Consider the following 25729-nt stretch of genomic DNA (forward strand, 5'->3'; position numbering starts at 1 on the left):
TTACCTGTGCTGTGCTGGCCGTGGTTGTCATAGTTACCTGTGCTGTGCTGGCCGTGGTCGTCATAGTTACCTGTGCTGTGCTGGCTGTGGTACTTGTAGAGTTTGATGAGGACGGGGGAGGGGACCACCAGGAAGTCCCGCAGGGAGGTGGTGGCCGAATGGGCGACCACAGGGAACCTCTCACACAGACGGCCCAGACCCTGACACACACACACACACACACACACACACACACACACAGTTAAGACAAGCAGGTAGGATGAGACTGGCCTATGTACCAGTGTGGGGGGATGTGGTACCCAGTGTGGGGGGGGGGGGTGGTACCCAGTGTGGGGGGGATGTGGTCCCAGTGTGGGGGGATGTGGTACCCAGTGTGGGGGGGGGGGGGATGTGGTCCCAGTGTGGGGGGAGGTGTGGTACCCAGTGTGGGGGGATGTGGTACCCAGTGTGGGGGGGGTGTGGTACCCAGTGTGGGGGGATGTGGTACCCAGTGTAGGGGGATGTGGTACCCAGTGTGGGGGGAGGTGTGGTACCCAGTGTGGGGGGATGTGGTACCCAGTGTGGGGGGGGGTGTGGTACCCAGTGTGGGGGGGGGTGTGGTACCCAGTGTGGGGGGATGTGGTCCCAGTGTGGGGGGGGTGTGGTACCCAGTGTGGGGGGATGTGGTACCCAGTGTGGGGGGGGTGTGGTACCCAGTGTGGGGGGATGTGGTACCCAGTGTGGGGGGGGTGTGGTACCCAGTGTGGGGGGATGTGGTACCCAGTGTGGGGGGATGTGGTCCCAGTGTGGGGGGATGTGGTACCCAGTGTGGGGGGATGTGGTACCCAGTGTGGGGGGATGTGGTACCCAGTGTGGGGGGATGTGGTACCCAGTGTGGGGGGGGATGTGGTACCCAGTGTGGGGGGGGGTGTGGTACCCAGTGTGGGGGGATGTGGTACCCAGTGTGGGGGGGGGTGTTGTACCTGCAGACAGCAGATGAGCAGAGGCATGTGGGCGATGATGACCTTACTGGAGGTCTTGGACTGCAGCTTCTCAGACAGCTTGGTGCACAAGTTCTCAGCTCCTACACAACCAGGAAAGGAGAGGAGGAGAGGAGAGGGGAGAAGGGGAGAAGAGAGGAGAGGGAAGGAGAGGGGAGGACAGGGGAGGAGAGGGAAGAAGGGAGGGGTGAGTGTAACTGTTGAGTAAATACAACAGTCCTCTTTTGTCTACTAATGAAGTGCCATTTTCCAATCAAAACAGTTTAAATCTGGTCCTAGATTAAGACTAGTCCTAGATTAAGTCTAGTCCTGGATTAAACCTGATCCTGGATTAAGCCTGGTTTTAGATTAAGACTGGTCCTAGATTAAGCCTAGTTCTGGATTAAGCCTAGTTCTGGATTAAACCTGATCCTGGATTAAGCCTGGTTCTAGATTCAACCTGGTCCTAGATTAAGGCGGTTCCTAGATTAAACCTGGTCCTAGTCTAAACAAAAGGTTTAATCTCTATTGAAGAAGCGTCAGTTCCAGACGATGCCATGGAGGCCATATCAAATATTCACGCAATACATAATTCATAATACATCACTCCCCGTGCTCGACGTCCTGCTGTCACTGATCACCTTGCTCATCCTTGACAGCCCACACCATCAGGTCAACACAGGCGGCGTTGGCTTGGCAACGGAGCTTGAGTGGGCTGGGCTCTCCGGGCGGGCCGGTGGCGTCGTGGAGGACGCGCTGCAGCTCTGATTGGCTGCTGCTGAACTGCTCCAGAACAAAGTCATGGACCTCCCGCACAAAGCCAGGCTGCAGGGCTGAGAGAGAGAGAGAGAGAGAGATAGAGAGAGGTGGGTGGAGAGAGGAGGAAAAAGTAGAATATGAGAGAGAGAGATAGATGGATAGTTGTTATTATATAATAGTAAACATTTCACATTGGCTCCAACACAAAGACATGAACCTTTGAGAGAGACAAGGGGAGAGAGAGAGAGAGAGGAGAGGAAAGGAAGGGAGGAGAGAGAGAGGAGAGTATGAGAGGAGAGGAAGGGAAGAGAAAGAGAGGAGAGGAGAGAGAGGAGAGGAAGGGAGGAGAGAGGTGAGAGAGGAAGGGAGGAGAGAGGAGAGAGAGGAAGGGAGGAGAGAGAGAGGAAGGGAGGAGAGGGGAGAGAGAGGAAGGGAGGAGAGAGAGGAGAGGAAGGAAGGAGCGAGAAAGAGAGAGGAGAGGAAGGGAGGAGAGAGAAAGAGAGAGGAGAGGAAGGGAGGAGAGGGGAGAGAGAGGAGGGGAGGAGAGAGAGAAGAAGGGAGGAGAGAGAGAGAGAGGAGGGGAGGAGAGGCGGGGAGGAGAGAGGAGAGGAAGGGAGGAGACGGGAGAGAGAGGAGGGGAGGAGAGAGAGAGAGAGAGAGGAGGGGAGGAGAGAGGAGAGAGAAGGAGAGATAGACGGGAGGAGGAGAGAGCGGAAAGAGGGGGACAGAGGGCAGAGACGGAGAGAGAGGCAGATGAAGGAGGACGTCGTCCACGGCTGGCAGCTGTCCAGTCCTCCGTCTCACCTTTGACATTGTACAGCGTGTCCCTGAGCATCTTAAACATGCACACGTACAGGGGGTTGCTGAACGTCTTGTAGTACAAGCTGATCCCGGGGTTGACCTGCCGGCAGAAACACACGCCATCCCTTCAGTCAGCACTAAGACCATCAACTAGTATGTGGTGCTCAGTACTTTGTGTTCAGTATCTGGTGCTCAGTATCTGGTGCTCAGTACCTGGTCTTCAGTATCTGGTGCTCAGTACCTGGTGCTCAGTACCTGGTCTTCAGTATCTGGTGCTCAGTACCTGGTGTTCAGTATCTGGTGCTAAGTATCTGGTGTTCAGTATCTGGTGCTCAGTATCTGGTCTTCAGTATCTGGTGCTCAGTATCTGGTGTTCAGTATCTGGTGCTCAGTATCTGGTGCTCAGTACCTGGTGTTCAGTACCTGGTGTTCAGTATCTGGTGTTCAGTACCTGGTGCTTAGTATCTGGTGCTCAGTACCTGGTGTTCAGTATCTGGTGCTCAGTATCTGGTGCTCAGTATCTGTACATTTCAATTCATTCTCTGTGGAAACCATCCATGGACTGACAGACGTCGACGACGCGTCCTTACGGAAACCATTTCCGTCCGATTTGCCGGAAGAAAAAGTTTGGAAAAATCTGTAAATTCTATTAATCTATTTACGCCGCGTCTCGCTGGGAGCCGGTTCCCGCTATGCCTGCAGATCAGAGTTCATTATATCATTCATATAAAAGACATTTCCTGATGCTCCAGGCGCTGCCAAGTATAGAAGTATGAAGCCGAACCGTAGAGCTCTCAGTGTGTGAGACCACATCCCTGCCGGTTGCCAAGGTCAGTGGCGGGGATCTGTCTGACATTTACATTAAAATTTTGCAAGAGTATTTTTTGGGGGGGGACATCTTCCTACGCGGCTGTATGGTCATTTGAATGCCACTACCCCAATCTAAATATTTATACAATTTATACAGTTTTAACAATCTCAAATATTGGGGGGGACATGTCCCCCCTGACCCCCCCAGGATCCCCGCCCCTGGCCAAGGCCCATGTTTACAAATCCTCTCAGAAGTAACAGAGCTGATCTGGGGTGAGTTGTGACGAGTCACGGTCACGTGGCGGTCTCAACGCCAGACCAATGAGAGTTCTTTCGCTGATACGCTACGTAAGCTAGGCTAACTACGTTACTGCATGCTGCAGATCACTCTATGGGTCTGGGATACTTCCTACAAAAATATGGTATTGAAATCCTGGCAGTTCATTGGTAGCACCGGAATCCCAGCGACACAAATAAGTAACGACTTTCGCGATCAGGCCATAGATATGCCCCGCCCATCTAACCTGGGCTAGCGTCATGTGGGGGTTTCTCAGGAGTAACAGTGCTGATCTGGGATCAGTTGTGTTCAGTCATGTGGGAGTTTCTTCTAAGTATCAGTGCTGATCTGGTATCAGTTGTGTATAGTCATGTGGGGGTTTCTCAGGAGTAACAGTGTTGATCTGGGATCAGTTGTGTCCAGTCATGTGGGGGTTTCTCCGGAGTAACAGTGTTGATCTGGGATCAGTTGTGTCCAGTCATGTGGGGGTTTCTACTGACGCCCACCTCCATCAGCTCGGCCACGGTGGTATCCAGGGTCTTCAGGAACGACTCGGACACAAACCTCTTGACCTGAACACACACGCACACACACACACAACACCACACACCATCAGATAGCATACACCACAAACCTCTTGACCTGAACACACACACCACACACCGTCAGAGAGCATACACCACAAACCTCTTGACCTGAACGCACACACAACACCACACACCATCAGATAGCATACATCACAAACATCTTGACCTGAACACACACACCACACACCGTCAGAGAGCATACACCACAAACCTCTTGACCTGAACACACACACACACACAACACCACACACCATCAGATAGCATACACCACAAACCTCTTGACCTGAACACACAACACCACACACCATCAGAGAGCATACACCACAAACCTCTTCACATGAACATGGATAGAAAGCTGTCCATCACACTTCTTTGCTGGATTGTGTTGTGTTGAACTGTGTTGTGCTGTGATTTTGTTTTGCTGTGTTGTGTTGTGCTAAGACCATAAAGCTGATCACCAATAATAAATAATAATTAATGTTGTAACTGATTAAGTCATTTTACTTTGTGTGACTTTTTACTGAGGCAAATGTACTTTGTAGACTAGAATTTTTGTTCTAGGTCAGCCATTGATTTATCTACTGTAGGGGCCTTGAGCCCAAGCCCTCTTGTCTGAGTTATGAGTTTAGTTACGTGCCAGCTGGATAGATACAGCAGGTATGAACAACAATCATTTATCTGCTTGACTCGGCTTATCGGGCCGAGCTTAGAGCACCGTATTTGGTCATTCTTTCCTAGCCTGACACCATATTGTTATGATAAACATTTATAAGAATGACCGTGTGCTCTGAATGATTTGGGACTCATGCTGTACTCATGAGGGGGAACATGCGTCACCGCTGGTTGCAGCCTTCTATTAAATATTAGGATTCAAACAAAGAGTAGAATTGTGCCTTCAATTTGATTCAATTCTTGGGTACATAATTAATCTTATTTGATTCATACTACTCTTGGGTACATAATTAATCTTATTTGTTTCATATTACTCTTGGGTACATACAGTAATTAGCCTTATGTGATTCATACTACTCTTGGGTACATAATTCATCTTATTTGATTCATACTACTCTTGGGTACATAATTACCCTTATTTGATTCATATTACTCTTGCTGTGTTGTGCCATGTTGTGCTATGTTGTGTTGTGTTGGTCTGGTGTGTTGTGCTGTGTTGTGTTGGTCTGGTGTGTTGTGTTGTGTTGTGTTGTGTTGTGCTATGTTGTGCTGTGTTGTCCTGTGTTGGTCTGGTCTGTTTTGTTGTGATGAGTTGTGTTGCGTTGGTCTGGTGTGTTGGTCTGGTGTGTTGTGTTGTGCTGTGTTGGTCTGGTGTGTTGTGTTGGTCTGGTGTGTTGTGTTGGTGTGTTGTGTTGGTCTGGTGTGTTGTCTTGTGTTGGTCTGGTGTGTTGTATTGTGTATGTTGTGTTGGTCTGGTGTGTTGTTATGGTCTGGTGTGTTGGTCTGGTGTGTTGTGTTGTGTTCGTGTGTTGTGTTGGTCTGGTGTGTTGTGTTGTGTGTTGTGTTGGTCTGGTGTGTTGTATTGTGTTATGTTGTGTTGGTCTGGTGTGTTGTGTTGTGTTGGTCTGGTGTGTTGGTCTGGTGTGTTGTGTTGGTCTGGTGTGTTGTGTTGTGTTGTGTTGGTCTCGTGTGTTGTGTTGTGCTATGTTGTGTTGGTCTGCTGTGTTGTGCTGTGTTGGTCTGGTGTGTTGGTCTGGTGTGTTGTGCTGTGTTGGTCTGGTGTGTTGTGTTGTGTTCGTGTGTTGTGTTGGTCTGGTGTGTTGTGCTGTGTTGTGTTGGTCTGGTGTGTTGGTCTGGTGTGTTGTGTTGTGCTGTGCTGTGTTGGTCTGGTGTGTTGGTCTGGTGTGTTGTGCTGTGCTGTGTTGTGTTGTGCTGTGTTGTGCTGTGTTGTGCTGTGTTGGTCTGGTGTGTTGGTCTGGTGTGTTGTGCTGTGCTGTGCTGTGTTGTGCTGTGTTGTGCTGTGTTGGTCTGGTGTGTTGTGTTGTGCTGTGTTGGTCTGGTGTGTTGGTCTGGTGTGTTGTGCTGTGCTGTGTTGTGTTGTGTTGGTCTGGTGTGTTGGTCTGGTGTGTTGGTCTGGTGTGTTGTGCTGTGCTGTGCTGTGTTGTGTTGTGTTGTGTTGTGTTGTGTTGTGTTGTGTTGTACTGTGTTGGTCTGGTGTGTTGTGTTGTATTGGTCTGGTGTGTTTGTCTGGTGTGTTGTGTTGTGTTGTGCTGTGTTGGTCTGGTGTGTTGTGATGAGTTGTGTTGTGTTTGTCTGGTGTGTTGTATTGTGTTGTGTTGGTCTGGTGTGGTGTGTTGTGCTGTGTTGTGTTGGTCTGGTGTGTTGTGTTGTGCTGTGTTGTGTTGGTCTGGTGTGTTGGTCTGGTGTGTTGGTCTGGTGTGTTGGTCTGGTGTGTTGTGCTGTGTTGCGTTGGTCTGGTGTGTTGGTCTGGTGTGTTGTGTTGTGCTGTGTTGGTCTGGTGTGTTGTGCTGTGTTGTGCTGTGTTGCGTTGGTCTGGTGTGTTGGTCTGGTGTGTTGTGTTGTGCTGTGTTGTGCTGTGTTGCGTTGGTCTGGTGTGTTGTGTTGTGCTGTGTTGGTCTGGTGTTTTGTGCTGTGTTGTGTTGGTCTGGTGTGTTGTGCTGTGCTGTGTTGGTCTGGTGTGTTGTGCTGTGTTGGTCTGGTGTGTTGTGTTGGTGTGTTGTGTTAGTCTGGTGTGTTGTGTTGGTCTGGTGTGTTGTGTTGGTGTGTTGTGTTGGTCTGGTGTGTTGTGTTGTGTTGGTGTGTTGTGTTGGTCTGGTGTGTTGTGTTGTGTTGGTCTGGTGTGTTGGTCTGGTGTGTTGGTCTGGTGTGTTGTGTTGTGTGTTGGTCTGGTGTGTTGTATTATGTTATGTTGTGTTAGTCTGGTGTGTTGTGTTGTGTTGGTCTGGTGTGTTTGTCTGGTCTGTTGTGTTGTGTTGGTCTGGTGTGTTGTGTTGTGTTGTGTTGGTCTGGTGTGTTGTGTTATGGTGTGTTGGTCTGGTGTGTTGGTCTGGTGTGTTGTGGTGTGTTGGTCTGGTGTGTAGTGTGTTTGTGTACCATGGCAAGCAGCTCTTGGAGCAGGTCTACTGACACCTCCATCTCCCCCCCTCCTCCCCCCATGAACAGGGGAGACATGGAGAAGCTGGAGCTGACGGTGGAGAAGTAGTAGTCTGGGTCTATCACACCGCTGTCTGGGAGGTAGGAGCCTGGGGGGGGAGGAGAGGTAATGGAGGGTAGGGAGAGGGAGAGGAAGAGAGAGGAAGGGAGACGGACAGGGAGGGAGGGAGGGAGGGAGAGGAGAGGTAATGGAGGGTAGGGAGAGGGAGAGGAAGAGAGAGGGAGGGAGAGGAAGAGGGAGGGAGAATAGAGATATGTGAGGCTGCATGAGAATCTAAGGAGGTGATCAAGTTCCTCGTTGAAACAACAATGTGCCTGACTGAGAACCAACCTGTCTGACTGACTGACTGACAAGTCTACCCGTCTGTCTGACCAGCTTACCTGTCTGACTGACCAGCCTACCTGTCTGTCTGACAAGCCTACCTGTCTGTCTGACCAGCCTACCTGTCTGACTGACAAACCTGTCTGACTGAAAAGCCTACCTACCTGTCTGTCTGTAAACCTCACCAGCACATAAACAAACAAAAAAACTGGTTTTCCAAACATGCAGCGACCATACATATATATACACACACACACACACACACACACACACACACACAAACACACAATCCATCTCTAGAATGTCAGAACCCCCGTTCCGCGCTCACCTTCAAAGAACTGCGGTGCGAGGGTCATCGGGGAGCAGGGGGAGGGGCCACCGGGGTCGGGGCTGGAGGCGGCGGCGGCGGCGTTGCGGCGGCGCAGCGCGTCGCTCTGGTACACGGTCAGCAGGGAGGACGGCAGGATGGAGCGGAAGTCGTTGAAGGAGCGCCGCCGCACGCCCTCCGTCTCCGGGGCAACCCGGGCGGGCTGGGGGAGGTCCCGGGGGAACAGCTGGGTCAGGAGGGACTCCTCCGTGTTGCTAAAGCGGCCGAAGGCCCGCGTGATGCCCAGCAGGCAGGGGAAGAGGTACCTGCACAGGTAGACTAGAGGAGGGGGCGGGGAGGGGTCAGCGTGGGGGTGTGTCAGTGTTCAGGGTGTGTGTGTGTGTGTGTGTCAGTGCTCAGTCTGTGTGTGTGTGTGTGTGTGTGTGTGTGTGTGTGTGTGTGTGTTAGTGTTCAGTCTCAGTGAGCGATCAGTGATCAGAATTCACTTAACGGGTTGCTCAGTTACGCTCTGACTGATCTGCTCAGAGCACAAGTGAGCAGTTTTGAACTATGATCTGTTTGAGCCAAACACCACGTCATCATCATCACCTGAGCAAAAAAAAACAAGGGGCACGTTTTGACTTGGGAATCGTTGGGACGCCGCTCGCTAATCACACATGATTGACAACAGGTGAAAAGTTCTCGTCTCCTAGCAACTCAGCGCTCGGTTAGAGCAGACCGTTAAGTGGTTTTAAAAACCGCTCAGCGCTCAAAGTGAGCATTCTAAGAGTGAGCGCTCAGCTACTTAACGCACCCAGTGTGTGCGTGTATGTGTGTGTGTATCAGTGTTCAGTGTGTGTGTGTGTGTGTGTGTGTGTGTTGTACCTTTGTCATGGTTCTCGGGCGTCTGGCACATCTCCTGAAGCGTCTGCATGACCTCCATAACTGCCTCCAGGATCTACAGAGAGGTCAGGGTTAGGGTCATGGTCCAGGATCTACAGAGAGGTCAGGGTTAGGGTTATGGTCCAGGATCTACAGAGAGGTCAGGGTGAAGGTCAGGGTCCAGGATCTACAGAGAGGTCAGAGTGAGGGTTATGGTCCAGGATCTACAGAGAAGTCAGGGTGAGGGTCAGGGTCGGGGTTGGGGTCATCTATATCCCAGCCTGATGATTCCAGCCATCCAACACTTTGTTAGTGATTCAGCCGCTCTTTCTCATTATACGACACTCAATATGACTCAATATGACGTGGAGTTAATTAGTTTGACTTTGTCTGGTCAGTGAAGCTGTGAGAAACACAGACATTTGGACTCTACATGTTTCATGGCCCCGACGGACGCTTCCTTATCAAACAGCTCAGCTCAGTTGTTAACAAACCCGCCCCAGGTTCAGCTGTGTGGCAGCAGGCTGCTGGGCTGACCTGGGATCTGGAGTCGGGGTCCCGCTGGGCTACGTCAGCCAGGACGGTCACCAGACAGAAGCTGAAGACCTCCGACACGGGGAGGGACTCTGGGGGGAGACCAGCATGAGAGACCAGCATAAGAGAGACGTGGTAGGGTGATAGAGGTGCAGACACACACAACGACAAACCACGCACGCACACACAAAAGCTTAAAAACACTCAGACACAAGCACACACAGTGCACACACACACACACAAATACGTTCTGTTATCAAATGGTAAACAAACTAATAGAGTGTCAGATTATAATGACATTGAAAAAACAATGTCAAACAGCACATAGTAGTTCCACAGTGCAGTGTTGATCAGTCCGAGCCAGGCGTGTGTAAGAGGATTGGACATACCTTTCCCCCTCTGACCTGGGCTCTCCTCAATCCACTGGACCCGCGGTAACCCCCTCAGAAGGCCCAGCAAGTAGGGAACAACTGTGTCTTTGTGCTGCAGTACATTACACACACACACACACACACACACACACACACTTTGCTCAACAAGAAGGGATCACAACATGTATAAATCCATTAGTCGTAGACATTAGGTTAGGGTGCGCTAGCTTGATAACAATAATAATAAAATTAATTACTGGACCGCAAACCTCGAAGGTTGTTTATTGACCAAACAGCAGTCACACACCAACACACGCTTGAGTGAGTGGCGACACACAACACACAAGCAAATGCATTTTTCAGCGGTCGCCAGTGGAATTTGTGCTTGACCGATACCAGCTGTCCTCCTCCAGGAGCAGCCAGGAGCAGTGGGCGGCCATCGTTCACGGTCCCGGGGACCAAGTCCAAGTGCTCGGCCCAGGTCCTGGTCAGGGACCGGACTGAAGAGCATCTGTTCTTCTGCATGTTTTTATATTGGGGCTCGGAGTGAGGAAAAAACAATGCAAACTCCCCACAGGAAGGCCCGTACATGTGCGGGAATCGAACCCAGGACCTTCTTGCTGTGAGGCGACGGTGTGAGGCACCGAGCCACCGTGCCACCCACGGTAGAGTAAACATGCTTATGGCTGTGTAGTGTTAAATACGAGGTAGTGTTCTTTGACGCTGTGTGCGGAGCCCGACTGTCACAGTGCCATGTAATGCCTGGGGACCGTGGAGGAGCGAGTGTCTCACACAGACAGCAGCATCTCTAATCTCTGGCTCAAACAGATTAGGGGAATGAGATTATCATCCCCGAGGCGCAAGGAATCGACGGGAGTTCGAGAATGAAAGGGTGAAGGAGGAGGAGGAGGAGAAAGAGGAGAAGAAGAGAACAAGGAGGAGAAGGAGAAAGGAAAGAGATGAGGAGAAAGAAGGAGGGGAGGAGAAGAAGAGAGAGGAGAAGGAGAAAGGAAAGAGATGAGGAGAAAGAAGGAGGGGAGGAGAAAGATAAGACAGAGAAAGAGAAGGAGAAAGGAGGGGAGGAGAAGAAGAGAGAGGAGAAGGAGAAAGGAAAGAAGGAGAGGAGGAGGAGGAGGGGTGCTGAGGAAAGGTCTATCAGTCTGTTACACCGATCACACTACTATCTTTGGAACAGGGGTGTGTGTATGCGATTGGCATCAACATCCAAGGTGATATTGAGGTGGTATCCAGTGAATGAGCCAGACCGTAAGCCTGATAGTCATCAAGAGTAAAAGTGCTGATCTAGGACCAGTTGTAGTCTACCTGTTGAATGGATGTAGAGACAGGGACCTGGGGAGTATATACCACAAAGCTGTCTTACTGAGTAAACATGACTTCTGCACAAAGTAAAAACCCGGAAAGCTGTTTTACTCATTGCAAAAGTCAGGCTCACTCCGTTAGCCACCTTTGTGAAACATCGCAAGGTCCTGAATCAGCATCTATTCTGAGACAGCTGACAGCCTAAACCCAGGCCCTGATCTTTTCATTTGAAATGAATCACCATCTTTGCCCATCACAGCACAGCCTGGTCATTCATAATTCATAGCATTCATAAAATCCACTGCTTTTTGCTAACATAGGTTCCAGAATGAGCACTGTTGTCGAAAGCATCTGTTGTTGTTACCACATATCCGCCAGCCAGTTATGCCAACATGACTTAACTCTTTCCTGCCTGGTCCACCCACCTGTAGCTCCGCCTCCACCAGGAACACTGCGAGGGCCATGACCGCGTCGCGACGGCGCACGTCCAAGGTGAACACGCCCCGAATCTCCACAGGACACATGCATTGTAACTTCTGGACCTGGGAGTGGCCAGGAAGGGACGCAGTGACGGACAGACGGACGGACACAGACACACACACACACACACACACACACGTCAGGCCCCCCTACTAGATGCTGGAAACCTTGAGCTTGATACACATGCCACGGTCAAGACTGTTTTAGCAGTTTTAGAATGTCATATGTAGCTCTAGAATCTCTCTCTCTCTCTTCTACAGAAGAACTGAGAAGGCAGATTAAAACTGTCTGTTCTTTGTGAAACCGGTTTCAGAAACATGCCAGCATCCCTCTCAACTGAGGCCATAAAGAACCATCTAGAGCCAAGCTGCAGCTTCATCTGCCCCTGGAAAATGGAGACTAGAGTTATGGCAACAGTTGGCAGCTTTTGGAGGCATAAAGTGACCTGATGCTAGTAAGCTAGTGTAGATATTGACACTGATGATGATGATGAAACGGTTGTTTATGTCTAATGGCATCTTCTGCATTGAGATCCAACATGTGAGTTAGGTTGCATATGTGAATGTTGTAATTAGGCTAATTATACTGTTCAATCAATGGAGCCTACAATGCCAGCTGACAACTAAATAGATAGCCCAGTATGCAATTTGATGTCTCGCGTTCCCACATGGACTCATTTGGAATTTGCAATTGTCAAACAGACAATTCTGTCCATGACAGAAATGGTTCCAGAGAGCGCTACTCCGTGTGTCGCTGTTTGACTGCAGTGCGCAATACTTTCCAGTCAGCGCAGCTAATCAAGCAAGCTCCACAAGCTAATCTTTATCTGGAAACAAAACGTTCTTGCATAATTTCTTCCATGGCAACAGGTGCAAATACTGCCATTAGATATAGCCCGTCCCGAGTGATAAGCAGAGCAAACAATGTCACACAGACACACCTGTCAAATTTATTACTGAATCAAACACAGCCGCCTGTGCGGAAGCGAAGTGCATTGAAACGCTTTGGGAAAAACTTATGTTCTTATTCTTTATCAACTGATGCGACGAATAACTTATGTGCTATTTCTCACCTTCTCGACCGGGGCGGGTCGGTGCGCCGCAAGAGACCGGGCTAGCGACAGCACTGTGTTGAAGTAGAAACCCCGTCCACCGCCCTTCACCGACATGTTTACACCAACATCCACTCGGGAACACTGGGGAGGGGAGAGAGGCGAACAGAGAGGTGCTGGCTGGCGGAGACAGGCACCGCAGTACGGCGAGACCGAGGACACACTCGGTACAATACACACAGCACAGTGCAACACACGCACACACTCACTCGGCACTACACACACAGCTGTGGTGATGTGGAGGGAGTAGGGAGGGGGAGGGGGAGGGGGGGGGGGGGTTATGATGATGCACTCGTGTAGACGAATTTGAATTATATTCATATATATATATATAGCAATATATAAGCAAAAGCACAGTGGATATTCCGGAAATGAATGCATATGGTATGGCCGTGGAGTTGAAAAATAGGTGAAATTATGTTAAATTAACATTTAAAGTCTCTAAAGATTCAATCGTGATCATTTAAGATTTAGTTAACGGTGAAAAACACTGATGTTGTTATACTTGACACTTATTTATCACATGTTTTGAAAGTGATAAATTACCAGAGGGGGGCTCCCGTTTCGACTTATGTTTCGTCTGTCACCGGGCGCACCAGCGGCCACTCCGGAAGATTAATCGAGGACGCCCTCCGCAACGTCACCCAACGTGACCGGAAACTGTCCCCGCTCTCTTATCAGCTGACATAGGGAGGAACAACATTTCACCAGTAGAAGGTGTTTGTCTTCTCAAGGTAATAGTTCGAACCACTTTTCGTGTAAAGTTAATGCTTTTAAGGTTTAACACATGTCAGTTCGCCAGCTCTGTATAATTAAGGCTAGCTTAGTTAGTGCTAACCACCATCTCCATGGGTGGGGTGTTCCTAGGGCTGGCTAGCCAACTAGTTTCTTGCTAACTAACGTTAGCTCTCCAGTTAGCTAGTGCAAACTATTCTAAAATCTGTTATTTGTTGAAATCTGTGTGAGTACCCACACCACTTCGGGCGTTATATAGGTAACTGTTTGACCAGTCGCTGAATGGTTTGATGACAGCTATGGTCTTACTAGCTAGCTAGCTTTTCTTTGTCAATATATTATTGAATCAATAGCTAACTGTTAAGTCTTGAGTAGGCTACCTCGAAATATGCACTTCCCTGTCATTATGATCGGACAATGGCATTCATTTAGCTATAGAAGAACTGCTGTTTTGTATTAAGATAGCTGGGGATGCACTAGTAGCTTTCTGTCTAGCTAGCCATCTCGCCACATTTACCTACACTGTCTCTCAAATTTAATTTGCAATTTGACAGAGTTGACTGTGTTCTCTCTCTCTTTCTCTCTCTCCCTCGCTCTGTAACTCCCTCCCTCTCTTCTCTCTGCTCTGAAGATGGCCTACCCCAGAACCCACAACCCATTTGCGGATGACAATGAGGAGGAGGAGTGCGGGTCGAGCGGGGGCTTTGACGACCCCGGGGACAGGGGCCTGAGTGAGGCGGAGAGGAAGCAGAGGTACCTCCAGCAGGAAGTGAGGCGCACGGCCCAGTCGGCCGTCGACAGTAGCTACCGCTCTCTGGGTCTCATCTATGAATCTGAGAAGATGGGCACTGAGACCGCAGAGGTACTGTTTCATTATGGCCGGTCCCAGAAACAACACTGTGACACCATATAATATTCATATAAGAAATGTGTTATAATTATAATTTTATGTTTCACACTTATTGACAGGTAATGTATCCAGGATCTCAGATGATTGGATTTTTAATGAGGAGGGAAAAATCAAAACATCAAAATCCTTGTTATGCAGAATTGGAGAATGTCGTCTTCAGTGACTACTCTCTCCTCTCTTTCTCCCCCACCCTGTACTCTCTCCTCTCCCTTTCTCTCTCCCTCTCTCACCTCTCTCCCCTCTCCCTCTCCCCCTCTCTCTCCTCCCTCTCTCCCTCCTCTCCCTCTCTCATTGCAGGAGTTGATCCGTCAGGGGGAGGCTCTGAAGAGGACGGAGAGGATGGTGGACAACATGGACCAGGACCTGAAGACCAGCCAGAGACACATCACCAGCATTAAGAGTGTGTGGGGCGGCCTGGTCAACTACTTCAAGGCCAAGCCTGAGACCAAGCCTGAGCCAGAGCAGCCTGCCGCCTACAGAGCTAGCGACAAGTAAGGCTCTCGCCCCACATCCAGTCCAGAGTCTCTTACAGTTATGAGCTCCTGCTGGGGTTAAGTGCCTTGCTCAACAGCACAACATTAGGCAGCAATTGATGGGAGATCCCTTGTCAAGTGGCCTGGGCTTCCAGTCATTGGTCAGACACTAACCACTGGCTCACCTACCGCCCTCCGGCGGCCAGTTGGACATGAGTTGGGATAATTCACAGAAAATGTTTGACCTAAAACGTCAAACGTTTGATTTAGTGAACCCAATGTAATGGAAACAAAGGACCAGGGTCCGGTTGCACAAAACACCTTAAGTTAATATTTACCATCTGAGTTAACGTTTCCTTAAAATAAAATCTGTTGCACAAAAACCTTTAGTCTTGTCCTTAAGGTTTCCTTAAAATGTTCCGGAAGTATTGAAGGTTTTCTCCTTATCTTGGTTTAATACTTTAGGAATCCCTTAAAGTCAGTTAAACTATTGCACAAAAGACCTTAACAACTAAAGTAAGAGAAAAAATGTAAGGTACCACAACATGTCTGGGCATATGGAGAGAAAAATAAATAAAGAATTAAATCCTAAAGCTTTCTCCTTAACTAAGGGTGCAACACCTAACCCTAACCCAAATTAACCCTTAAAGGAGTAGTAAAGGGAAATGTTTAGCCCTGTTTTAAGGTTACTTAGAGTGTTTTAGAGAGAGTTTTACATGAGAGAGAGAGTTTTACATGTTTTTTGAATGATTTTTCATGGTGCCCACCCACATCCATTGTATGACCAAAACGGTGGTAGAGCAATTATCAGACTTTCTCAAAAGTGCTAGTTTTGTCAATATTTTGATCTGAACCATAGTATATGATCATAAGTAACCTTAAAACAGGGATAAACATGCATTTTCCCTTTACTACTCCTTTAAGTCATACTTACGGGTAAACCTTAAAGCAATACATCGCAATATTTGTCTGGTGCTAATTCTCCAATTAGATTTACTAAAAGTAAGCTGAATCGTCCAAACAGTCTACTCAGAAAGATAATACATTGACATTTATTACCTTTTAAAACTCGCGCCCCCGGGGCGCAAGCATTCAGTCAAAGTGTGCATGCGCAACGTTGTGCTTAAACAACACAGTAGTAGCTAACTATTCCGGCGTCTATGGATATCATGCATGGATGTATTAATAGAACATGCAATGATATCATGGCGGAGGTGAGAAAACCGAAGCGAAACATCACAGAGGAATCCAGAAAAAGACAATCTGATACCTTTACGACAGTACGACAGTGCACTTACTCGCAGAGCCGAGCCGAGAAAACCGGAGAAAACGCTATGTATTGCTTTAAGGTGTTTTGTGCAACTGGCCCCAGTCCTGTAAGTGGCAACTATGAGGCAAATCAAACCAACCCCAATTACTTTTCAAATACTTTCATGTAATTGGACCAGATCTATAAAATACATCAACATTTAACTATTGCTTATGAAACCTATGTACCTTTCAGACTGCAGAACGCTCTGGCCGGCAGTAAAGAGCACGAAGACAAGTACCAGGCCAGCCACCCCAACCTGAGGAAGCTGGACACAGGAGGTACGAGGCCAGACCACAACCCTAACCACGACCACAGAACCAGACATCAGCCATGATGGTGGTGGTGGTGTATTAATTGGTGGTGGTGGTGTATTAACTACTAGCAAACGTCTCTTTAAGACGGGATCTCCGTGGCGATGGGTTGTGTACTATGACAGCCAAACGGGGAACTGGCAAAATGGATCGGTGACGTTGTTTCCCCACCCCACTGTGTTTGCTGCAGGTTTCGGAGCTGCCGCCTCGGTGGATGGACAGAACGGTTACCCACAGAACAGCCACCTCCGCGCCGCCCATCAGACTCTGGACAACAATCTGGGTAAGGAAGCCCCCCCCCCCCCTGCCCCTCTCTCTGCTGCACACGTCACCTGACCTGAGGCTCTAACAGCCCTGGGTCAATAGGTCACATTCCTGGTACTCTACATGTTAATGTAGTATGTGGCCAGAATAGTCTAAAGATTGGGTGGTTTATTTTGACCCTCACCCACCCACTCTCTCCCCTCCTCCCTTCCTCTCTCCCTCCTCCCTCCCTCTCTCCCTCCATCCTCCCTCTCTCTTCCAGACGAGATGTGCATGGGTCTGGGCAGACTAAAGAGCCTGGGTCTGGGCCTCCAGGGAGAGATCGACGACCAGGACGTGTCTCTGGAAACCTTGATGGGGAAGGTGGACAAGATGGACATGAAGATCAACAACACCAACCAGCAGATCAAGAACATCAAATAAAACACCGGACGCTTAAGACTTTCAAGCCCAAAGCACACAGCGAGCGTCAAGCAACAGTTGAATGTTCTGCGATAGCGAAAAAGATTAGAATCACATTGTTTTGACCAAGGTAGCGCGCACGGAAAACAAAAGATAAACTTCATGTCTGTTTTTTTCCGAGCTGTCGTGCTGTGCCGTGACTTGACTAGCGATGCCGTGTTCTTTGGGCTTTGTGCTGATCCAGACACTCAGCCTGGACACAGAAGAACCCTCAGTCAACCGCCCATCACACACTACAGTACCTACCTACCAACCAGGCCAACAGCCCATCACACACCCAGTACCCACCTACCTACCTACCAACTAGGCCAACAGCCCATCACACACCCAGTACCCACCTACCTACCTACCTACCAACTAGGCCAACAGCCCATCACACACCCACCTACTAACCAGGCCAACAGCCCATCTCACACCCAGGACCCACCTACCTACTTATATACCTACCTACCTACTTACCTGGGGTTCTAAGCAGCAGGTGATCTGCCTGCGCAAGAAACTGCCTATTGGACTTGACAGAGTCTGTTATGACCGACAGACACAGACAGACAGGTCAACTCACAGGCACATTTAGGTTGAATGCTAGTTCTGTACAGTGCATATTTCTCATTTGGATGAACCAGTCGTAGTCTGGCTGCCCTGAATAAAACCCACTCCCCAGGCCTCAGTGGGGCAGCACAGTACTTATAATATTGTACATATACACATGGACTCCTCTCTGTATCAGTGATGTAACAAGAACCACACCTCCAGCTCCAGCCACACTTGCCTTATGTAATCTGTGTAGATTATAGATTATCCATAGACTAAAGGTGTCATTCTGTGGTGCCATGATGGAGTCTCAGTATAATCTCGCAACATCACAAGTAACTTCCTGTATCGTTTATTCATTTGAAATGGCTGATTCAGACCTCCATTAATTCAAGTCTGAATAAATTTTTAATGTGAAATCTCTTAGTTCCTTTCTTCCACTTGTGTGATTGTGATTAACTTCCTTTCCTTGTTATGTGATTGTGGTGGATGTGTGATCAATCCTGTCTTTGTGTGGATTTAACCAGCTCTGCAAACTGGAGGCATAACATCAGATCTTCTCGCTTACCATTCTCTTATGTTTTAACACAAATAAGAATATCAAAACATCTCTGTCAAACGCAAATGTGATACTATTTGCTGAGAAGTTGGTTGAAATGTAAACCAAATCATACATTAAATGAAGAAATATATTATTTCTTTGTCATATATATATTTTTTTTTTTTTAATTTTTAATTTTTATCTATATATATATTTATTCTTCATCCTCTTATCCGGGGTCGGGTCGCGGAGGCAGCAGCTCCAGCAGGGGGCCCCAGACATCCCTTTCCCTAGCAGCATCAACCAGCTCTGCCTGGGGAATCTTTAGCCGCTCACAGGCCAGTGCGGAGATGTAATCCCACCACCTAGTCCTGGGTCTACCCCATGGCCTCCTCCCAGCTGGACACGCCTGGAACACCTCCCTAGGGAGGCGCCCAGGAGGCATCCCCATTAGATGCCCGAACCACCTCAACTGGCTCCTTTCGACGCAAAGGAGCAGCGGCTCTGTCTCTCCCGAATGACTGAACTTCTCACCCGATCTCTCAGGGAGACCCAGCCACCCTCCGGAGAAAACTCCTCTCAGCCGCTTGTATCCTTGACCTCGTTCTTTCGGTCATGACCCATCCTTCATGACCATAGGTGAGGGTGGGGACGAAGATAGACCAGTAGATCGAGAGCTTTGCCTTTTGGCTAAGCTCTCTTTTCGTCACAACAGTGCGGTAAAGCGACTGCAGAACCGCACCAGCTGCTCCGATTCTCCGGCCAAACTCCCTCTCCATGGTTCCCTCACTCGTGAATAAGACCCCCAGATACTTGAACTCCTTCACTTGGGGTAAGGACTCATTTCCTACTCGGAGCGGACAGGCCACCGGTTTCCTGCTGAGAACCATGGCCTCAGACTTAGAAGTGCTGATTCTCATCCCAGCCGCTTCACACTCAGTTGCGAACCTATCCAGAGAGTGCTGGAGTGCTTTTTTACCATCATTTTACAATCACTACATTGATTAAATGTTTCACCCTACTGCTCATAACCATCTTCACCGGCACAATTTTACAGAAAAATACAAAAACACGGGAAGCTTTTGAGTAGTCTCGGGGTCAGTTAGGGTAATAGTTTATTATTCTAACGCTACATTTATGTTAGTCTGAACTGCCGCCAGGGGTCGTCTCGGCCTATACCCCTGGCTGTGGCTAGACGGGAGAATTTGATCAGAAATGTGTTTCATTTATGCTCGATATTTTATGTTTCTTTAATAAGACCCCCCCCCCCCCGAGCTAGATTGAGGAGAGGAGATATTCGGCAGGGACATGATTTTTGTCTTTTTTTTAGGAACATGAGAAGGATAATTCACTGGTCGTGTCGTCACATGACCTATTGGTAACGCAAGTTCGCCAATCGCCATGGTAACAAAGTGTCAACCAACCAACCATCAGATAAAAAGCATTAACAACACTTTCCGATGCACGGTTGGAAGTCGATTCATGTAGCCTATATTATACATAGCCAAGAATCCATCGTAGAATCGTGTTGGGCAGAAATGTATTTCACAGACGTTATTGCTTATGACGTCATAACATGGAATTCGGGAACCCCGTTGTAATGGACATAAAGTTCCAGGCAGTGTAATTGCTGGTGGAATGTTTTTCATCGATCGGTTGACTTTTTCATCCAAGATGTACTACAGCAGACCAACTCTTATCTCGAATTGGTGAGTATAGCCCACTAGATCTATGAATCTGAAATGATTCTTTTGGCAGATGAAAATATTTTCCTTTTAACAGGCATAAAAACCGAGAAGCCGAACCCAAAGACTATGACTTCACGCTGTGCCCCGAGGGAGAGAAGAAGCTCAGCAAATCCACATATAAACACTTTGGAACATGCATGGATGCTGTAAGTAGCCTACCCCTCTCAAACTCACATTATAGCATGCCAACAGTTTAGTCATTTAGTCCTTAAAGGCACAGGAACAAAAAAGTACCACCTAGTATGACCTAGCTACACTAAATGTAGTTTATATGTATGTGCAGGCATCGTTTGTGTTTTCAATCTAGTCTATAGGCCCACTGCATGTGAATTCAGACTCCATCCCAAGTGATACCTATCCCTGTTCTATACCTACCTATCCTATAGGCCTACCTACCTTCTATACCTACCTATCCTACTGTGCCTGTCTGTCCCCAGGACTGGAGCACCAGTACAGGGACCCAGATGTCTCAGTACCTTCTGAAGAAAGAGTGGGAGCCCAGGAAGACCCCCATGTCTATGGTGGAGTCAGACCACTTCCAGTCTCCAGACTTTGACAGGCGCTTTATGGCCAGGTAGGCCTGCGGCTGCAGCTTGTAGGCCTGGTTCTAGTAACTGTCGCTGCAGTTACTTGGAAACAAGTTGCTTTAGTCGAACTCGCTCCTCACTTGAAATACTGACCACCCACGCTAGAGAATAGCCAGCCTTTCGATCGCCGTAGCTGGCCAAGGGTTTCTGGTAGGCGGCCATGCGTGCTTAGGAGTCGGAGGGCCCGAGATCGAGCCCAGTTAGGGTGGCAGCCATAATCCTGACGAGCGACATGCTGGCCTGGCCACCCTGTAACAGCTGTGAAGCATTGCGTCTGACTGTGTTTATCGAGGTGCGTATTAGTTTATGTTTGTGTTTACATCACAGCAGGGACACCGTGACTGAGGGGATAAACCGCGTGCTGCCACGTCATCGCCCTGGACATAACCAGATGTAAGAGGCCGTGTCCTTCCCTCGGCCGTTCCACGACTTGACTCTGATTGGCTTCAGGGTTGGAGGACCCCGCCAGGGGGCGGGGTCCTCCAACCTGTGTGACATCATAGCTGTGTGACAGCCCCTCTGGGACTGGTCTGTTGTGTAACCGTGTTTGACCACTAGGGGTCGATAGCAGGCAGCCATAATGCACTGATGAATTCCTTGTAGGTATGACTGGGCGCCAATGTGTTCAGTGTGCCTTAACATCTTCAAGCCAGCCTCTGCGTCCACTTCTGGGCCCTGTCATAAAAACCCTCAAGGCCTGCGGCTTCTCTGTCAAACAAAGTTGCATAAGTGATGGAGGACAGCTGGGGGAAGAGTGAGGATGTCCTGCTGCTACTCGAGTCCCAGTGTGGGAGAAACGCTCGGAGAGCCTTTTAGACACCAGAGATACATATAAAGACATTATACCATAACGGCATGTCATTTGTCATTCGTGTCAGCCAAAACATCAGTATTGTTGCAGCTTTCAATGAGAAACTCAATTACATTATAATTCATTTGTATACCAAAGGTGTAATCCCCCCAGAACCCAGTAGGCTGCGTTTACTCTGGCTGTCCACAGAATAAATAAACAAATATATGGCTGGAGATCCTGTGTGTTTTGAGTCCTGTGAGGTCCTATAGGCTCTCTAAATGTGGGTTGAGACCGGTTGAGACCCACCTCCAAGACAGTTTGAAGCAGTTTTAGAATGGAATGTTATTTTGAAACAGCACTTTCAACTGTAGTGCTAAAAACTTTACATGATGAATCTTCAAGAGCATTTTTGAACAGAGAGACATTCTAAAAATAACAAACAACTGTTAAACTGCCTTTACTGTCTTGGCTGCCGTGTCTGATCCCGGCTTTAAAAGGTTGTGAGGGCCTTGCTTACTGCAGAGACAGGCGCCTGGCTGAACTGCCTCTCCCTCTCTCTCCCTGCAGGCAGCTGGACTCCACCTACTCCGTGGACTACCTGCCTCCATGTGGCTACAGCAAGGAGGTGGTGAGTGTGAATGACAGGCGTGGTAATCTTATTACAAAACCACAGCCCAATTGTTGTTGAGCGATCACATTTTGCTCGTTTGAATGTAGCCAGTGTATCGCTTGCTTATCTTATTCTCGTTTTACATGAATTGAATAATGTCCGATTTAAAATTGGTATATCATTTGTGTGGTAAAACATGGCAAGTTTATCTTCGTCTGCCTGTCTGGATATCTCAGCTGCTAGTGTTTTTATGTCTTTATGTCATATTCCATCTCCTTCACATTCCGCAAACACAAGGTTTATTTTTTTCCGTAAGAAGTAGCCGAATGTAGCGTGATGTATCTTGAGCGGCTTCTCTCATTGGCCCTGCCCGCTCGTACAGTAACCGATAGCAGATGTGCAATAATGGCCGCCGCATCTCCACAGTAGGCCGCCCCGGGGCTTTCCCTCAGGCCTGCAGATACTTCACATTCAGCTTTCGAAAACAGCGAATCAACATATAATTTCAAACGGGAAATAAGAGAACATTCTGTCATTGCTCGATCAGTTCTACATATGCGGGTCCAGATGGTATGGGGTTTCCGTGGCCTCCGGGGGGCTGCGTTGTTCCTTAGCGAACTGAGGGACATTTAAGGACATCTGTGATGTGATGTCTGCCACATTACACCCCCCTGTTTGGTGGGTTCCCTTTGAAAAATAAGGGTCTTTTAAGTTCTTAGCCAGTGAGAAAAAGCAGTACATGACACACAGGAATCCATTAAAAATCTTTTAGTTTTTATATATATATATATTTTACTGCCACGCCATTTAGAAAACAAGGCAGAAATAGTGCCCAGAAAATGTGTTGTGACATCTGTATCATCCCTGTGTTCTGACATTTATAACTGATCCTGACCCATCTCTGTGTTCTGACATCTTTTCCTGACCCTGACCATCCCTGTGTTCTGAGATCTGTGCCTGACCATCCCTGTGTTCTGTACCTGACCCTGACCATCCCTGTGTTCTGAGATCTGTGCCTGACCCTGACCATCCCTGTGTTCTGAGATCTGTGCCTGACCATCCCTGTGTTCTGTACCTGACCCTGACCAGGAATCCTCAAAAAATCTTTTATTTTACTGCCATGTCATCTAGAAAACAAGGCAAAAATAGGGCCCAGAAAATGTGTCGTGACATCTGTATCATCCCTGTGTTTTGACATTTATAACTGATCCTGACCCATCCCTGTGTTCTGACATCTGTTCCTGACCCTGACCATCCCTGTGTTCTGAGATCTGTGCCTGACCCTGACCATCCCTGTGTTCTGACCCTGACCCATCCCTGTGTTCTGACATCTGTTCCTGACCCTGACCATCCCTGTTCTCTGACCCTGACCATCCCTGTGTTCTGTAACTGACCCATCCCTGTGTTCTGTAACTGACCCATCCCTGTGTTCTGAGATCTGTGCCTGACCCATCCCTGTGTTCTGACCCTGACCCATCCCTGTGTTCTGTAACTGACCCATCCCTGTGTTCTGACCCTGACCATCCCTGTGTTCTGAGATCTGTACCTGACCCTGACCATCCCTGTGTTCTGAGATCTGTGCCTGACCCATCCCTGTGTTCTGACCCTGACCCATCCCTGTGTTCTGTAACTGACCCATCCCTGTGTTCTGACCCTGACCATCCCTGTGTTCTGAGATCTGTACCTGACCCTGACCATCCCTGTGTTCTGAGATCTGTGCCTGACCCTGACCCATCCCTGTGTTCTGACCCTGACCATCCCTGTGTTCTGACCCTGACCATCCCTGTGTTCTGACCCTGACCATCCCTCTGTTCTGACCCTGACCATCTCTGTGTTCTGGTCCCCCAGAGGGCCACGGAGGGCCCGTCGGAGAGCAGGCCGGACTTCAGGAAGCGCCAGTCCCAGTTCACCGACGCTGCTGACTACCGCCGCGCCGGACGCCACACCTGGCAGGACGAGAGCGGCGTCTACGCGGACCTCGGTGACAGGACCGGTGTCCACGCAGGGCCCACCAACCCCGTCTGCCCCTAGACCACCGCCTCCCCGGGACCCCCTGTCCACCCATGGGCTGTGGCCACCGCCTCCTCGGGACCCCCTGTCCACCCATGGGCTGTGGCTGTTTTGCGACCGCTTTGGACTTTCATCCCTAAGTACTTTGTGTTCCCTGCCATGAGCCGATGAAGGCATGAAATACATGGTGTTTCTGTCCCGTTGTTTTGTTTCATTCTTTACTTTATTTGTTTTGTTTCATTTTTCCTTTACTTTATTCAGTTTAAAATTACAGGGACAGTGCACATTAATTGACATTTCTGTAAATGTGGCAGTGTTAGCCAGTGTGGCTAGTTTTCAACTGCAGTCCCGAGCTGTATCGGTGTATCTGGAAATGCAGCTACGCCACTATGCTACAGTATTGTGTTTATCTTTATAGTATATTCCATTGTGTTTATCTTACAGTATAATACTGTGTTCAATGGAGTTTTTCAACATCTGCTCTCTCTCTCTCTGTCTCTCTCTCTTTCTCTGTGAGCCTCAGGTTGTGCTTGTGTAGCTGCTCTCTTCATCTCCCAGGGTGAATATTTTGTTCAGTCATTCGTTTATTTTGTTATTTCCACAAGGATCATCCCATCCTCATCGTATCATCTGTTAGAAAGTACTCCACAGCAGGGCCCTCTGTGTTTATTTAGCCCGGGCAGAGGGGAAAAGGAACAGGCCATTTTTCAAAGACCAGAGAGTGAGGCGTGGCCTGGCGTGGCGCTGTCAGACACCTCTGGGGTTTTGTGCAGTCTTTCATTGTAACACACGATGTCAGACTGAGTGAATATACCCCTGGGATCTGACCTCACCCGGGCTTGAACTGGATATGACCTTCCATTGACTCACATGGCAGGGACGTGTGTGTGTGTGTGTGTGTGTGTGTGTGTGTGTGTGTGTGTGTGTGTGTGTGTGTGTTTGCCGTGTGTTTTCAATATCAAGAGAAAACATGTTAAATCCAGACATGCTGGGTTAGTTCTCCTTCCTGTGTTCTGAAGTGTCTGTAGAAGAAGACTGAGAACTACTGTATCAGATGTTCTGTATGGAAATCTCTTCTGGATCTGTCAGCAGTGTTTGTGCATATCATTTTCCAGGTTCTTTGCAAAAAAATAAAATAATATGTGGAAATACTGTAAAAGCCTTAAGGGGAACATAAATCATTTTTCTGCTTTCAGCAAACACACTCATTCATTTTTCTTTTGAAGTGCATTAAGAGGACCTGCAAGACCTATTCTCTTTTTCCAGCAGCATCATCTAAGTATTTTCACCACCTTGGCTGTATTCATCCTTCTTCGATAGTGACGTCATGTTCCCAGGCACAGTGATGGGGATGGGATGGTGAAATGGTAACATGTTGGAATGAGAGGGCCTCTAATGTCACAGTAGAGTTATCCTACAACTAACCTAACGCTAAACACCTAACCGAACGCTAAACACCTAACCCTAACACCTCTAACCCTAAACACCTAACCCTAAACTCCTCTCAATCTGACAGCTGTTGTATTTTGGTTATAATGAGAAGCAAATCTGTTCAGATGACCCTAATCCAGAGATCTAAAGAGATCTTCATCCAGTGATCAGTGAACTGAAAAGTTAGTTGATAATAATGGAGCTTGAATCAAACCATTCTACCTTGAAGACACCAAGCATCCGGCACAAACCCTTCAAGTTTACTAGAATGTTTTAAATCTGGTGTTGAGGGGAAGGGGGTTGTTCAGACGTTCTCTAAGATGAATGGTTTTATACAATGATCTGGTGCTCGCTGAATTTGGGCC

At 48.5% G+C, this 25729-nt stretch overlaps 3 protein-coding genes across 5 annotated transcripts in view; 2 read left to right on the forward strand and 1 right to left on the reverse strand.

Moving 5' to 3' along the window:
• The window catches only part of pi4kab (phosphatidylinositol 4-kinase, catalytic, alpha b), a 57523-nt gene extending 44810 nt beyond the window's left edge, over positions 1 to 12713 (reverse strand). For all 3 annotated transcript variants that reach the window (XM_084439553.1, XM_084439552.1, XM_084439554.1), the window contains exons 1-12: positions 12608 to 12713; positions 11481 to 11597; positions 9754 to 9847; positions 9368 to 9456; positions 8834 to 8906; positions 7970 to 8287; positions 7260 to 7408; positions 4113 to 4178; positions 2523 to 2619; positions 1601 to 1792; positions 963 to 1063; positions 71 to 200 (exon numbers count right to left, since the gene is read on the reverse strand). In XM_084439553.1, the coding sequence (XP_084295679.1) occupies positions 71 to 200; positions 963 to 1063; positions 1601 to 1792; positions 2523 to 2619; positions 4113 to 4178; positions 7260 to 7408; positions 7970 to 8287; positions 8834 to 8906; positions 9368 to 9456; positions 9754 to 9847; positions 11481 to 11597; positions 12608 to 12703 (1522 nt within the window). In that variant the 5' untranslated portion in view covers positions 12704 to 12713. The remainder of the gene's footprint in view (positions 1 to 70; positions 201 to 962; positions 1064 to 1600; positions 1793 to 2522; positions 2620 to 4112; positions 4179 to 7259; positions 7409 to 7969; positions 8288 to 8833; positions 8907 to 9367; positions 9457 to 9753; positions 9848 to 11480; positions 11598 to 12607) is intronic.
• A 619-nt stretch (positions 12714 to 13332) lies between these two features.
• On the forward strand, positions 13333 to 18306 carry snap29 (synaptosome associated protein 29). The gene is made up of 6 exons (XM_084440244.1): positions 13333 to 13380; positions 14013 to 14243; positions 14589 to 14782; positions 16269 to 16354; positions 16578 to 16670; positions 16914 to 18306. The coding sequence occupies exons 2-6, from the start codon at positions 14013 to 14015 to the stop codon at positions 17072 to 17074; spliced, it is 765 nt and encodes a 254-aa protein (XP_084296370.1). The 5' UTR covers positions 13333 to 13380; the 3' UTR covers positions 17075 to 18306.
• A 1553-nt stretch (positions 18307 to 19859) lies between these two features.
• LOC311310262 (cilia- and flagella-associated protein 95-like) lies at positions 19860 to 23954 on the forward strand (the record flags this gene model as incomplete). The annotated part of the gene is made up of 5 exons (XM_084439682.1): positions 19860 to 19894; positions 19968 to 20079; positions 20371 to 20507; positions 21881 to 21941; positions 23772 to 23954. The coding sequence occupies 5 exons, from the start codon at positions 19860 to 19862 to the stop codon at positions 23952 to 23954; spliced, it is 528 nt and encodes a 175-aa protein (XP_084295808.1).
• Between the last annotated feature and the right edge of the window lie 1775 nt (positions 23955 to 25729).

The sequence above is a fragment of the Borostomias antarcticus genome, assembly GCF_949987555.1.
Source record: "Borostomias antarcticus genome assembly, chromosome: 6".
NCBI classification, from domain to species: Eukaryota; Metazoa; Chordata; class Actinopteri; order Stomiiformes; family Stomiidae; genus Borostomias; species Borostomias antarcticus.